Source organism: Strongyloides ratti (genome assembly GCF_001040885.1).
Source record: "Strongyloides ratti genome assembly S_ratti_ED321, chromosome : 1".
Classification (NCBI taxonomy): Eukaryota; Metazoa; Nematoda; class Chromadorea; order Rhabditida; family Strongyloididae; genus Strongyloides; species Strongyloides ratti.
The window spans coordinates 5,051,504-5,068,912 of NC_037307.1; the positions used below are offsets into that span (position 1 = coordinate 5,051,504).

The window sequence follows — 17,409 nt, forward strand, 5'->3', positions numbered from 1 at the left end:
TTTATATTAATATATTTTAAACTTGTTTATAATAACTATATTATAAATAACAATAAAAATAAATTATATATATTATTTGTGTAAAATTATAATAAATTAACAATATCATTACTACATAAATTTTGTTGTGTCATTGGATCTAATACTTTAAAACCATCTAATCCAACATAACTAAATTGACTTGGTAGTTTTTTTGCTCTAAATTCAATTGATGTATAGTTATTTGGATGAAATATTAATCGTTGACATGTCCATTGGTGATTTGAATGTTCAATATTATTAGAGGAATATAATAATGTTTCATTTGAATTAATAATTGTTCCCCATATTTCAAGATTAGCTCCATCACCAGGTGCATATAGACAAAATTCAAATGCTACTTGTCTATTTATATTTACATTGTTAATTTTATAAAATTTCGTTCCAGGTCCACGTGCATAAATAAAACTACCTTTGTAAGGAATTCTTATACCTGTATGAAGATTTCCTAGTGGTTCCTCATCAGAATATCTCCAAAATCCTGAATATTTTAAACTTTCTATACATTGATCATCTTCTTCAAATTCACAACTTAATTGAGTACATGTAGTTTTTGGAAGAATTGGTGGTGGATCAATGTGAGGAATATTAGCACAATTTTGTACAGAAGAAGCTTTATACATAATATCATCAATAATAGCTATTCCACCTCTTGATCCAAATGCATCAAAATTAAAACCTTTAGCAAGGAGAACTAATTCAAAATTATACATAATAGATCCTGGTATGATAAGATTTATAGGTCCTGGATCACCAATTGTTACATTTCCTGAACACCATGTAAAATCTTTCATTAAAGAACCAAATCTTCTTGTACAAATTTGTATTGAAACACCAGGTGATGTCCAGTATCGAAATATAAATTGTCCATCACCTTCCTGACATTGTATTGGATTAGATACAAGCATTGCCGTTGCCTCTGGATTCATTTTAATATCCGTTCCAGAAATTATATAATATTTTGAGGCAGTTGTTTCAGTACCAAATATTAATGAAGATTCTTTTCGTCCCCATGAATTTTTAGCTCTTATAAAATCTAATGAATCACCACAATTTGGATTACATGGTTCATTAATTTCATTATTCCATTTACAAGGTGTAGTTCCAAGTGCATCAAATGAGAAACAATCAAGATCACAAGATTGTGATATAAATGGATTTGGTGATGAAGGTATTCTATATTTTATAAGTGGTATTGAAGTTAATGATAAATCAACCTCAATATCTCCCCCAAGTTTATCTATAACATTTCTTGATATTATTAATATTTTAACATACCTTGTAAAAGTTTTAATTGATATTGTAAATGTTCCATTCCTGGAAAACATCCATCTATAATATTTTGATAACATAGAAATATTAATAAAATTTGACAACTTTTTAATATAAACTTGGTAGTAATCATAATTTTAGAAAAAAAAAATATATTAAAAACGATTAGAAAGTTAGGAGATAAAATGTTTAATATAGTGTTGCAGGAATGTTATATCTTATTCTAATAATGTATATTTTTGAAAAATGAATACTTCAAATCTTTTAAATAAAAAGTAAACAAATTTTAAATTCAAGGTTAGTATATTAATATTTATTTAAGAAAAATATAATATAAAAGTTTTTGTATTTATAGCCAGTTTTTATTTTTGACCATTATAGAGATTTAGATACATTTATTCATAAATGAAATTAAAATATTAGATATTATAAAAGAAAAAAAGTTTAAGAATTTATTTTTTAAACTAATTACATTTATATAATATTGTATAAAGTCAAAAACATGATACTTTTATATTCATGCTTAAATATAATAATTAGGTGAAGTTAAGACATTATTTAAAATAGCTAATTGTTCAGTTTTAAAACATTTTTCATGCTCATCCCATGTATCTTGGTGAGTTCTTTTAAAATCTCCAAGTGTTGTAATCATAGAATTATGTAATATTTTATTGTTAGACTTTCTAGCAATTTTTGCTAAAGCTACAATAACTTTTGGAATATAATGAGGACATGTATATGGAAATCCAAGAACAATTGCCCCTAATCCTAAAATTCCTCCATGTTTTTTATGTTCATTTCCATTACTATCTCTGGCCATTTTAAGAAATATATTTAGTATACGAGAGTTAACTGTTAAATAATTACACAAAATTAAACCTGTTAATGATTCTGCTGCTGATTGACGAACTTCAATAAAAGATGATGCAATCATTTCTATTATCATATTTTCAATACGTTGTTTGTGTTCCTCAGATAAGGCATTAAAATAACTTCCAAAAATTATTGTTCTAGTGATTCTTAAAATTGAACATTGTGTTTTCCATGATCGAGAATATTTAAGAGCATGTTCCATTGTTTCAATAAATTCTAATACCATAGATTTTTTTAAAATTAATTTAGGAATTATTTCATTTAAAGCTAAACTACATGCTTTTCTCATATTATCATTAATATCATTTTCAAATGTAGCAATAATTGGAATTAAAATAAAAATATAACTAGTAAATCTTAGAAATCCTGTAACAAATCTATTCTCTATTATCAAAATTATACTTTGAAGAGCATTAAAAGATGTTTTATATATTTTAGATTGTTTATCAATAGGAACTAATTCATTTCCACTAAAGAAACATTTTGTATATCCTTCACTCATCATTACATTTAAACTTTCTCCTAATCTTTCAAATATAATATCCATGTCATATGGTTTCATTGAAAGTGGTATTCTATCATCAAATGCAAATCCATGAATATCTAAAAGACATGCATCTGAAATGATGTCAGCAGCACTTTTCATAACTACATAATGTGATGAAAGTAAATGTTTTAATGCTATTTCGGTACATCTTGTCATTATACTAGTTCCTCTCCAAGAAAATGAACAATTAATCATTCCAAGTAATGACAATCTTATTTGAATAAGTATAGGATGCATAGTTGAATGTATCTGACTTGAAAATTGTAAAATAAGATCAACAAGCCATTTATATCTTCTAACATCACGTTTTGCCAACACCAAACTAATAGCTTCACCCCAATGATTAAAAATTTCTGGAGTTAAAGAATCCCAAATTTTTGGCATTTTTTCTTTCATCAAATTAATAAAATTATCATATTTTTCCATATTCCAATATTTTGTTCCACGGCCCAGACCAGCAAAAATGACAGCTGCAATTTTTTTTTCTGCAAGTTTCTCATGACAAGCATATTTTTCCATAATTTTAAGAAAATTCATTAAAGCTGCATCATTATAGTTACGTCCTAACTGTGAAATAAATGAAGCTAATCTTAAATAGAATCCACTTTTTTCAGTATATGATAAAGCAATATTTTCAAAAAATTTTTCAACATTACTATATTGTTTGAAAAAATTAACAATTGATTTTTCAACATCATCTAATTGAGTATAACTTCTATTACACAAATGTTGATCATCACATGGAGAAGATGCTTTAATCATTTTTGGCCATTTATTAAATCCAATATAATTTTTTGAAATTTGTTTTAATGTTTTTTGATCAAGATAACTGTCATATGTCATACAAAGATTATCTTCAAATATACCATATAATGGTATTCCATTATTATCAAAATTTCGATTAAAATTTGATATTGGTGGTTTAATTGAAATTTTAATAACAGGTGGTTTTGTATAAATCATATAATCAAAGATAAATGAAAGTACATTTTTGGCATTATCTATATCTGAATCTATTAAAAATTTTATAATACATTCGGAATGTTTTGCTTTCAGATGATGAGTTATAAAATTTAACATTAATTCTAGTAGTATTTTTTTAACTTGCCAATGAGAATCTGGATTTGATAAAGTTGATACTATTGTCTCAACGATTTCCATATATTCTTTTAATGTTTCCTTATTTTTTGTATCTTCAAATTTATCACATTCTGATGTATCAAGGTTTTTAGAATTTTTAAAAAGATATTGTTTTATAGAGTATGAATGTAAATTTTGTGAAATTGTTAAATCAATTGGTGATTGTTTCCATTTACTTAAAGCAGGAATACAATTTTCTTTAATACATTTGACAACAATTTGATACTGAAAATGATTTGAATTTTGTGATATAGCTTTAATAATTTCATTTTTTATTTTATAATCTCTTGTTCCAGAACATAAATCAAGACTAATTAACTTATATCCAGCACTTATTTTATATTCATTTTTTTCACCAGTCAATGATAGTAATTGTTCTACATGTGGTAATATATATTTTAATGCTCTAGGGAAAGTTGATAATAAATCATCTATATATCCAATAGCTAAATTTGATATTTTACTATAACTAGATTCTGCTGCCAAAATATAATCGTTCAAAATTTGAAGATATGTATCATTAAAGATACATGGTTCCGTTAGGAATAATAATAATCTAGTATTATGACAAAGTGAAACTTTTTTTCTTACAACATCAAAAATATCAGCTTTTGCTCCTAAGACAATATTTCCAAAAATCATTTCATTATTAATAGCATCACTTTGTTCATCATTATATGATGATTGTGTTATACCATAGTCAAAAAGAATTTTGTTATATATAGATAATATCATATTAATATTTGTTGTTTCTGCTTCACGGTTTGCCAACATATACGGTAGTATATTTGTTAAAGTTTTACATATTATATTTCTAAAATTTGGTTTACCAATTAAGTAATTATTTGTTTCAGTTTTTTTTGTAATATTGTTAAAGTATAAATCCGAATTTTTATTGTTATAAATTTTGTATAATGATATAAAATTTCCATCTAAAGGTCTTAGAACTTCAGACATTCCACGTAATACCATTTTTATAATTTCTAAATGTTTTCTTATTTGTTTTTTTGAAAGATTTTTAATTGTCTCAAATTTTTTCAAGGAAGAATTTAATATACAACTCGATAACTTGAAAGCAAAATCAACTTCATCTTTAGTAGATGTATGAAAGATAATCTTTGTAGTTGGATTTCTTTTATCACATGTTTTTCCCCAATATCTAATTGGTAAAAATTCATTAAATGGCTTATCAACTTTAGCAATTAATTTTGTATTAACTTCAGTGTATGTTCCAATAAGATTGGTAAACGTATTGAGAAGACCATTACAACCAAGATGATATACCATTTTATGGTCAAAATTTAATAAAAATTCAGCCAATTCTGATACTTCTTTTTTATATTTTAAAATTGATAATCCTGGTAATGAAAATATACAACATGATAAAGAAATATACCACATCAAAGCAATATCAATTTCAATATTTTCATTGACTTTTGGATAACATCCAGGAAAATTCTGTTTTACATGATTATATAATAAAGGAAATGAATATTCAGGATCAAAATAAATTATTTGATTGATAACACCAGTAATTATAGAAATTGACAATTGATTTTCAAAGACATTTTCTTTAACATATTTAAGAATAGAATTAAATATTGTTTGCCTAATTAATGATGAACAATTTTCTAGAAGACCAGTAAATACAAACACTAAATTTTCACGTAAAGTTATTTCTTCATTTGATAATAAAGCTTCTTTATCATTCTCTTCACATTCTGATAAACCACTAACTTTTCCACAATCCGCATCATCATTACGTATACGAGCTCCACCAGCTTCAAGTTTATCAATTAATGAAAATACATTGGTTAAAAAAAGTTCTATAATATTGGGAAATTCTTTTGTTAATTGGCAAAGTCTAATTTCTTCTTTATTTAACTCATTTTTCATTTGATTAACTGCCTCTGAGCAATCTGCTACAATTATAACATTAAAAATTCTTGTTAATGCTTCTAAAGATAGTGATGTTTTTTCAATATCATTAATATCAAATGATTTGATAATCATTTCAAGAAGTAAAATAATATGAAAACGAAGTGGACCACTAAAATCATGTTGTAATATTTTAGAATATAAATTTTTAGAAGATGTATTTGATGTCTTTTCTGTTAATTGGCAATCTATACGAACATTATTTAAATCACCATCAGCTTCCATTTCAATTTTTAGTAAATTTGTATCTTTTCCAAAACTATTAGATTTTTTTAAAATTTCAGAATTACCATTAATTAATTCATCCATAGTTAATTTTCTTAATTTTATCTTTTTTCTTAATATTTTTTCATCCTTTTTAGATAATCCTTTTTCATTCATTTTTTTTATATCTTGAAAATTTTCTTTTTCAAGATATATTAATTCAATTGACTTTAAAACTTCTTCATCACAATTATCTCTTAATATATTACAATCGTAATCTCTAACCAGTGATAAACATATAGATAAAAAACATTTCATGGATTGTCTTAAACGATGAGGAGCACTAACATTTCTAAGTGCTGGATAAATTAATTTTAAAACAAATGGTAAAACAATACCAGGAGATATATCACATAATTTTTTTATAGTTTCTGGAATAGACTCTAATTCACATTTTGAAAAAACAAGCCATTTCATTACTTGCATCAAAGTTCTAACAAATTTTTCAATTTGAATATCTGTAAGTCTCATTTCTGAAGTGGTATTTACTTTTTTCGTTGAATATCTTTCATAATGTATTCTAGTACCCATTTCTGTTGTCAAATTATTGACAAATCTAATCAATGATTCAATATGATCTCCATCATTGGAAGGATGAAAGTATGATTCAATTGAGGTAAAAAATTTTGTTAAATGTAATTGAAATCCATCATCTTTACCACCAAGCATATAAACAAACCATGTAGCAAGTAACTTTTGAGAGGTATTACTATTATCATCAGTTAATGATATTTCCCTATTATTTCCAAAAGAAATATCAAAATTTCTTAATGATTTTGACAAAATAATATCATATTTATCACTCCAATTTCCAAAACCACAACAATATTTGGCCAAACCTGAAAACATTTCAACACATAAAGGATCCCATGGAAGATTGTGATCAGCAAGTGTATACCATTTCCATATTTCTTCAAACCATAAAGAGGCTCCATAATTAGTGTGTTCTTCATATGTCATTCGAAGTGGTAAAAATAAAGATAGTAATTTCATTGCAGAATCCATAGTAGAATCAAAAGGATAAAAAATTGTCCTAATTTCATTAATTATTTCTTTTGTTGCTGACAGAGGAAATAAATATCTTAATCTTACTATAGTTTTTTGTAACTGAGTTAATGATTTTAGAGTTAAGTAAAAACGACCTTCACGATCTTTTTCATTAGAAACATATTTATAAAATTCATATAATTCTTTCCAATTAATAAAATCAACATCATCTCTGGTAAGTTTTGAAACACTTGGAAGGATTATATAAATAAGATATGTTACACCATTAAATATATCAACATGAAGTTTTCTTTCCATCATCAATGTATATAATATTCTAAGTATCATTTTATGGTCATCTTTTGTCATCTGAATCTCATACAATTGTATATATCTAAAAATGATACATTTTTTTATTAGAAAACTTTTAAAATGTACCTTTGAAGTTGTACTAGATAAAATGAAAGTCCATCATACAAATCTTTTTTTGCTATAGATTCTAACAAACCATTAGTAATTTTTTTAAAATTTTCTTCAGAATTTTGTATTATTTCATCCTTATATGGGAGGTGATCTATCTGCCATAATTGTCGCTGAAAATTAGGTGAAGGTGTATGCATCACTAAAATGCTAATTTACTATTATTTTCAAAACAAATTTAAAAAAAAAAATTTACCAATTTATATATTATAAAATAACAATGACTATTTACTTTTATTTAAAATAATTTGATTTATAATAGTAACAATTTGTTTTTTAAATATAATTGAATGCTTAAATTTTTAACATGTCATAGCAATTTTTATTATATTATTTCATCAAAAAATTTGACTCTTTCATATAATATAAAAATATTTTTTGCTAATTTTAATTTTTTTTAATATATTAACATAACTAATGTTATTGTTATAATAAAAACTTGAAAAAAATAAATTTAATTTACATTATATTTATATAATCTTAATATTAGCATATTAAATTTAATGAAATATTTTAAGTTAAACATTATTTTGAATCAAAATTATTTATCATGTGAAGAAAAAATTTTTACAAAATTTGCATATAATAATAATAATTTTTTTTATGAAAAAACATAACAATATATTTATGTATATATAAATATTAAATTTTACAAATTAGATTCTATCTCAAAGATTTTATCTAAATCACAAATTATTTGCCATATTGGATTTGATTTCCTATTGTTACAAGCCATTTGTATAGTTTCTCTAGGATTATTTTGAATTTTATAGGCAACATTTTTAAAATAATCTTTAGTAAAAACTCCATTGGGATCTCCAGATTTAGTTTTTTCAAAAGGAGTAAATACAAAATTAGATGTATTGAAATACTCATTTGTAGTTGTTGTAGAGGATAATGGAATTGCGTCTTTGATTGATGTGACTATACTTGATTTATGTGTTGAATTTTTAAAAGCAAAATTATTTTCCGGTGATACTGTAGTTCCAAATACATCTAATGATTTTGTTGAAGTGATCATAGCTTTCGAAGGAAAAAGTGTCTCTGCTTTTGTATTTGTTTTATATTTTTTACTACTTTTTCCGTTAGTACTATCTTTTAGTAATTGACCAATAGGATGAAGACCATTTTCCGGAAATGTTAAAATTGTTGTAGATTTATTTGGTGAAAGACTGCCTGAAGTATTCTTTATCGTATCATTACGATTATTTGCTAAACTGATAAAATATGAATTTGTTGTAGTGAAATGTTCATAAAATTCTAATTCTTTAATAGGTTTTTTAGTTGACAAACTTAGTAAGGGTTTTTCAGGACTATTTACTTCATAAGTTGGAATAAATTTAAAAGGACTTTGATTGTTTGTAGAATTTTCTAAAGATGAAAATTTGGTTGACGGTTTTTTGTCAAAACCATTGTTTTTTGAATATATATTTTCATTTTCATTCAAATTTTTAATACTAGTTAAAGTTTCTTTATTTTGGTTAGGTGCTTTTGTTACTTTACTAGATATTATTTCATTTAATGGATTTGAAGATGGTAATGTTGAAAAATAAAAGTTTTTATTTAATGTACCAGTGGTATTTTTAGTAGAAGAATTCTTTACATCAATACTTGAAATGTTTTCTTTTTTATTTATTAGATTTATTTCCATTTCATTTAATTCTCTAGGTAAATATGGTGTACTTTTAGAAACAGTTTCTGTTGAAATTATTTTAGGAATTTTTGTGTAAGTTGAAGTATTATAATAGAAATTTGTAGTTAACATTTTACCAGGTATTACTGTTTTTGAAGTACCTTTATTTGGTAAGGATGTTATATCATTATACTCTTTGCCAAAATTTACTTTTTGTGTATTTGCTTTTTCTTTTGGAAATAATGTTTCAATACTTACAGGTGAAGTGGTATACTTTTTATCAGTAGAAATAGTATTACTTTTATTATTAATATTTTTTGATGTGTTTTGAAAACTTCCAAATGCATCAAAAACTTTTGAAGAATTTAAATTTAATTTTTTATTTCCAAAAACAATAATATACTGTAGTTTCTCATTGGTACTTTTATTTTCCAAATCAACAAAATTTAATTTTTCACTATTAAACCAAATATTATCATTATCTATTTGTCTTAATTGACCATTTGATAGAGTTGATATTTGTTGGATTTGATCTGGTACATCATTGAGTATAGAAGATATATTAAGTTGTATAAATAATGGTCCAAATCTTGATTCCCTATTTTGATTAATCTTTTTCTGAACATTTAAAATTAAGTATTTTAATTTATTTCTTTCAATATTTATCGTTCCATTTTTTGAAATTTCAACAGAAACTTCTTGAATTGGTGTCATTCGACTACGTTCTATATCATAATAAATTATTGGTAATGAGAAATCGTTTTCATAGATGATTAATTTTTTATCATTTATTTGTTGAAGTATATTAAAACTTTTACTTTGTATATGAGCAGGAAATCGACCACTTGTTGTCAATTGAAGAGATAAATTTGTAAGTATACCTTGATCAGCATTTTCTAAATAAAAATCAAATGGAATTTGAACACTTTCACCAGACAACAATTGTGGTATTTTCATTAATGAATTATTTTTGACAATTTTAAATGGAATTCTTTTATTAAAGTCATCCGAAATAATGTAAGCTTTTATATTATTGAGTTCTATATTTTTTAATTCAGTGTAACCAGCATTCATAATTGAGAGTAATGCTGAATATGATCGAGATGGATTTTTACTTTTTTCATTTATAACATATGGATATGAAAACCAATAAATTCTTACAAATTCCATTGGAATTATTGAAACAACTTGAGATGATAATTGTTGTTCTAATATATCTTCACTAATTGGATGTTTAAATTTTAACATTACTACTGGTTTAAATTTTATTTCATTGGTTAATCTTCTCATAATCATAGGTGTTATCACCCATTCAACAATCGTCATTTTATCTCCAGAAAAATATTTATTAAAATTTGGTATTATTCTAAATTGTATATTAATGTCATAGTCATCCATTTTTTTCATCTCTAAGTTTAACTTTACATCACTAATTGTTAGTTTCATCTTAGTATTTGATTTAATATAAAGAATCACCTTAAAACTTTCATTTTCAAAAACTTTATCCATAGAATTTTTAATATAAACATCATTAAATTTGCATGAGTTATCTAAAATTGAGGGAACTAAACTTGTGGTAGCTTCTACATTTGAAAATAAAGTATACAAAACTTCATTGAGCATTGAAAATGGAGTATCTTGATTAAATTGGCGACTGATAGTTTTTAATTTATCTGACTTTTCAACTAAATCTTTAAATGCAAATATTGTAGAATTTGGCATCAAATTAAACATCAAATCCTTTTCTCCTTCTAAATCTTTTTTCATAGTATTCCACCTAAATATCAAAGATTTTCCTTGATACCAATTTGGAAATCGTAGTAATTCTTGATCAGTTATCTCATTACTACCATGAGAGTAGTCTGAGGCAAACTTAATAAAATTATTAAACCATCCCAAATCTGTAATTTGACTAATTTCATTATCAGGTATAAGAATATCTAGTTGATTAAAAAAATGATTAAATAATATTGGAATTTCACTTAATTGTAATTCTAAACTTTTTATATTAGGAAATGAGGATAGAAAAGTATTCTTTAATTGTTGGGGAAAACTTTCATGCATACCAAGATTATTATTTTTGTTTTTGACTCTTGGACACATCTCTTCCATATCATTTAAACATTCAAGTAATTTTTTAACTTTTTTCATCTGTATTCCATTTCTTTCACAGTCTGCTTTTAATAAAATAAAATTTGCAAATGTATGTATTGAAATTATCTCATCAGGTATACGATCCCAACTCTTTGAACAACCCAAAACACTTTGATAATCTTTTAAACAATTTTGTAGTGTTGAAACATAACAATTACACATAATATGATATTTATTCATTGATGGTAAATTAAGTTTTTGATCAGAATTTTTATTAATTATTAATAAATCAGAGTATCCTTTATAATTCCAATTGATACTTCTTATAAGAACAAAATAATCTAATTTTATTATTTTTCCTTTTTCTATATCATATGCCTTATCAAAAGTAATATCTTGTAATGTAATTGTTAATAAAACTTTTATTTTACATCCCAAACATAATGAGGTGTTATTTAATGAATTAACTTCAATTTTGTATATATTACCATTTAATGTAATCATTTCATAAATTTTATCAATATCATTAAATGTAACAAAGGTAGATTCAATTCCTTCTTCATAATGTAATTCAATATATTTTTTAAATAATTTTTCGTTTCCTTCTAATGTTAAGGATGATGGTGTTACACTTACCAATGGAACATTTTTTAAATATGTTTGTATTTTTTCCATTGAATATTCATTATTACTAATGATTGGTTTATAAGGGAATTCTGGTTCCAAAAATACTGTTAACATTTTTATATTTTCATTAATAGTTAAAATATTATAATAGTCATTGTAACCATATGCTATAATTGAGATACTATATGTTCCAGGGGCAAAATTATTAAATTCAACAATTTCATTCATCTTAGAACCTCTAATAATAGATATGTTTCTTGATGGAGATTTTATATTTATTGTGGCAATTATTTCATTATTATCTTTTAAATTATCTTTTAAAAGTGATTTTAAATAAATGTTAAAATTAATGCTTGTTGTTATTGAAAATTTAATAAAGTATGGTACTTTGACAATTGGATTTTCTATGTTTGGTAAGTAAAGATTACCGTTACTGTTAGTTATATTTTCAATTGATTCATTAAGTAATTCAATTTCAATATAATCATCATTCTCATCTAAACTTATAATTGAAAATGGTTTTACAATACTTGAATCAGATAAAATATTTTGTAACAAGTCATTTCTTTTTGTTTCATCTGAAACATAAATTTTCAAACTAAATGATTCAGTAAAATTAGTAATTGGATTTACTACAATAATTAATTTTTCTGGTTCGGTTCTTAAATATCCAATTTCTTGACACTCAATTGTTTGCCTAACAACTGAAGACATCCTACTATTAGGACAAAAAATAAGTCCAATGAAATTAAACTTTTTCTCTAAACATTGATTATTTTTTAAAATAAATTCAGCCATTAATGTATTTCCATCATCTTTAAATTCTAATTTTCTTACAGAAATCTTTTCTCTTGGGAATAAAATATCAAATTCCCAACTATTTGCACAATCAAAATTTATACTTTTTATTTTATAAATTCCTTTTATCATGTTACTTAATGTTTTATTTTCATTTTTAATACATTTTAATGATGAAGAATGGTTGATGATTATTTTAGAAATACTCCATACTCCCTCAGAATATCCATTAGATTTTTCACAAAATATACCATTATTAATATCTATAACTCCAGGATGTGTTAAACAAAGAGAATAATTTTCAGTTGGTAATGCATATGGTACTAAATTTTTGACAAATGTTCCATTTTGTGATGATTTTATTTTGACAATTTCTATGAATGTATCAGAAGATTGTTTATCTGATGAAAATATTGAAATTAACAATGGTGCTTGAAATGGTTTCTTAAAATAATAAAATATATCAATATATCAATTTCTAAAACTTACCGTATTAAGATAAAACTTTATAAAACCTTTTACTATTATATCATTAATATCTGGTGAATTAATACTAATAATTCTACCATCATAACTTGGTTTAACATTTAAAATCCATTTTAAAGAATACCTTATAAAACCATGATTCATTACAACATTTATTTCATAAGGTTCTTTTCTTCCAATTGGATTTTCCCAAACTAATTGTCCTTTAAAAACATCAAAACGTAATCCATAGTTAATTGCTTCCGACATCAAAGATATCAATGTTGAGTCACTATTAATAGGAACATTAACACGATAAGGTACTCCCTCAAAAGCATTAGCTAATTCTTCATTTACTTTTGTTTGATTATATATTTCATTTGACATAGCATTTATATCTTCACATTGAAGACCATTTCTATCATTACCACAAATACATTTTGGTCCCATGCAACTGCCTTGGCAAATATTGGGATTACAATCAACATAAAAAGTATAATGAATCTATAAATTAAATTGAAAAAAAATTTATCTTTAAATAATTTACAAACCGGCCTATTTTCTAAATATTGAATTTTTATATTACTATTAAGAGGAATTAAATTGAATAAATGTTTCCCTACATGGGAAACTGGTGGAACCATACATCGAATTAAATTTGAGCTTAACCAACGGCCCTCTGTTGCAATTCCTCCAAAAATACATGAGTATCTATATGAGTCAGCCTTCGGAAAATCGGTCCCATGGGCAAAGACAAATGTATTTTGTTTAAGTATTGGCCCTGATTGAGGAAGAAGCATTAAAAGTTTTGGCTCCGTCAAACATTTCTTTTTATCTAAACAGACATCACAGGCACTTCCACCCCAAAAATTAGAGCATTGACATGTTCTAAAAATAATTATATTTATTAACATAGTAAAAATAAAAAATTATTATATAAATTTACTTGGTAACAATATCACATTTTCCATGAACACAATGATAGTCACAATGACTACAATATGGTCCCTGACATAAACTACAATCATCACCATAATGATTTAATATACAACGACATTCATTTGGTTTAACACAATAACCAGCACCAGAACAATTTTTTTTTCCTGAACAATCAGCTATATTACAATTTTCACCATACCATCCTGGTTCACATGTCTCTATAACATTTTTATTTACTTGTCTTTTTAAAATTTCTAAAAAAAAAATAAGTGATCTATTATAAAAATTTTAATAATATTTGTGAAGTGAAACCATTCAAATTTTAATGTGAAAAATATATTTTTTTTTAAATAATTATATAAATATTCATTTATATATTATAATTAGAATTTTAAAATTCATTACCATAACTCAAAAATTTTTTTTTCTCATAATTATTAATTTATTTACAAAATTGACAATTATCCTTTTTATATAAATAAAATATTATTTTAACAAAAAAAAAATGTGTAAAAAAACTGCTATTAGTGTAAAAGTGAGTGTCAAATGTGATTTTCAATAATTTATACCTTTTTGAGTCGAGTTTATTGAATTAAATAACTGATTATTTTCATTTTGCTGCTGTAATAAATAAAATATTAAATAATAAAAATGATTTTATATAACTTAAAATTGGGTAAATATATTGAAGAAAAAAAAAAAATTTTTTTTACAATGTGATATTTTTTCAATGAAATGCACTTATGGTATAAAAAAATAAAAACAATTATAATCATTTAAAATAAAAAAAAAAAAATAAATTTATCTACCAACCTCATTCAAAAAAATAACATTAATTGATGATTCCATATTTTGTAAAAATCTTTTACTCCTTTTTTTTATTTTATGTTTGTTATTTTTTTTTCGAACCTGACAATCTTTTTTATATTCATTGTTATTATATATATCTTCATTATTATCACATAATCCCACAAAAACTTCAGTCACATCAGCAATACTCTTTGAACTTAGGATGGCAAATGTCTTGACATATATTTTTTTTAAAAAATCAAATTGATTTTTAAGATTACTATAATGAATTAATTTCCATCTTCCATTACAATCTTCAAAGACAATCTCAATATCCTCTGCCCCAGTCAAAATTGTACTTGTCTTAAGTTTTAACTTATCAATACAATGATATTTTGGTAATGTAATTTTTGTTATAAATGCTGTATATGGTTCTCCTTAAATTTAATTTTAACAATTTATAGATATATTATATTAAACATACTTTGACCAACTTGAATTAATTGAGATCCTTTAAAAAGATCCCTAGTTCTTAAAAATATTTCATCTTTAATATTTTTTTTATCCGTACTTTCTTTAGTCAAAATATTTTCATCAAAATTTATAGCTATTATTAAATATATATTGATGAAAAGTATAGTTAAAAATTTTAATAGCATTATAATTAATAATTTCTATTGCTTAGTGAATAATAATTATGTATATATATAATTTTTTCTTTTTAATAATTTACAAAAATGAACTAAAATAAAAATGATAATTTTTTTATAAAAAAAAAGCCATTAAATAATAATGTTATATAAAAAAATAAATAATATATGATGGAAAAAATTAATTATAAAATTAAAAATTAAAATATGGAAACATATTTAATGATCTTTAAAATGCTGCCAAAAATTGACATATTTACACATAAATATAAATATGTTAAGTGCTTCCATACAAAATGGCATAGTTTATATTTCAAATATATATAATATATATATTCATTTAAAAACAAATTCCGGACAAAAAAAAAATATTTCCGGAATTGTAGAGATAAATATAAATTGTAAAATAAATTATATAAAATATAAAAATGTCAATAGAAATATCATAAAAGTTTATATTAGGATTAAATTATTTAGAAATCTAATAATATATAAATTGGAAAAACAGTTTGCCAATATAGTAACAATTTATAGTCTTTTATTATGGGGTCAAATTTTGTATATTATATCAAATGCATTTATTGCCAATAGAAACAAAATTAGTCTTACGAACATTAAATTGGTTCTTGTTGTTGTTCTTAACATTTTACAATTTTTCAATATAACCAAATTGTTACAAAAAAAAAAGATTATTCATTTATATTATACATAAATTAAAATGTTTTTATGTAAAAGTAGTTATATATTAATAAAAAAAATATAGAAAATAATAAAAAAATTTGTAATAAATAAATGTTAATAAATGTTTCAAAATTTAATATAAATAATTTTTTTTTGATTAAATTTATTATTATAAATTATATCAAATAATAATAATAAAATATTTGATCTATAAATACTATATTTAAAAATTTAATAAAATTAACAATACTAAAAAATATGTAAATAAAAAAAAATTTTTTACTAAGAATGATATAATAAATATAAGATGTTTAAACAATATATAGAAAGATAATATTTCTATTATCAGATAAAGATATTACAAAATTCCATTTTACAAAGTCATAAAATTATCAGTATTCAAATTGGTGTTCTGTGAGTAATCTCCTTCCGTTTATTTTTTTTTTTTATCATCAGTTAGTGTATATTTAAAAATGTTAAATTACCAAGTATAAGAAATAAAATAATTTTCTTTACTATAAATTCACACTTAGGCGGATATAAAACAAACATCAAAGAATACTTATTCTCTAAGTTATCATGTAAATATAATATAAGGCATATGGATAATGAAAGTATAGCTTAAAATTTTATAAAAGTAGGTAACATAATATATTTATAAAAAAAAATCTTCTTTTTATAAATATTACCATGATAATTTTCTTCTTTTTTTTTCAAATAGTATTTTAACAAATATTATATAAATTTAATTTAAAAAATTTAATCTAACTCATTATATAACTAATCATTTTTAAATATACATTTTTATTATATTATTTTATTTTAAAGATATATGTACTAATGTTATAAAAAAAATATATATTAAACTTTTGCTAAGCTATAAAAAATATATACCAAAGAATTAAACTTAAAAAACTTTTTTTTTTTCAACTAAAAATAAATATGTTGAATGGAAGAAAATTAAAATAAGAAAACTTTTACACATAATATTTTCTTACTTAATGAAGATCTTGTTTGAAAATATAAATATTAGCTAGCTTAAAATGTCTGACTCTCCTTATTAAATATTTTGGTTGAAGAGAATAAAACAAAAGTATAATATATAAAAAATTATTTTCACAAATATATAATAAATTTTTCTTTTTACTATATATAAAAGACACAATAACTTTATTTTAGAAAAAAGGAAATTA

At 23.0% G+C, this 17,409-nt stretch overlaps 3 protein-coding genes across 3 annotated transcripts; all 3 read right to left on the minus strand.

Annotated features, from left to right (window-relative positions):
- Positions 1–86: 86 nt before the first annotated feature.
- SRAE_1000163400 (Hypothetical protein) lies at positions 87–1,354 on the minus strand (the record flags this gene model as incomplete). Its single annotated transcript, XM_024648614.1, has 2 exons — positions 87–1,279; positions 1,318–1,354. The coding sequence occupies 2 exons, from the start codon at positions 1,352–1,354 to the stop codon at positions 87–89; spliced, it is 1,230 nt and encodes a 409-aa protein (XP_024502574.1).
- Positions 1,355–1,834: 480 nt separating this feature from the next.
- On the minus strand, positions 1,835–7,680 carry SRAE_1000163500 (Proteasome activator complex subunit 4B; the record flags this gene model as incomplete). Its single annotated transcript, XM_024648615.1, has 2 exons — positions 1,835–7,454; positions 7,499–7,680. 2 exons carry the CDS (start codon positions 7,678–7,680, stop codon positions 1,835–1,837), a joined length of 5,802 nt encoding a protein of 1,933 aa, XP_024502575.1.
- Positions 7,681–8,189: 509 nt separating this feature from the next.
- On the minus strand, positions 8,190–15,544 carry SRAE_1000163600 (Immunoglobulin E-set domain-containing protein; the record flags this gene model as incomplete). The annotated part of the gene is made up of 7 exons (XM_024648616.1): positions 8,190–13,136; positions 13,182–13,661; positions 13,709–14,045; positions 14,104–14,350; positions 14,666–14,717; positions 14,910–15,322; positions 15,370–15,544. 7 exons carry the CDS (start codon positions 15,542–15,544, stop codon positions 8,190–8,192), a joined length of 6,651 nt encoding a protein of 2,216 aa, XP_024502576.1.
- Between the last annotated feature and the right edge of the window lie 1,865 nt (positions 15,545–17,409).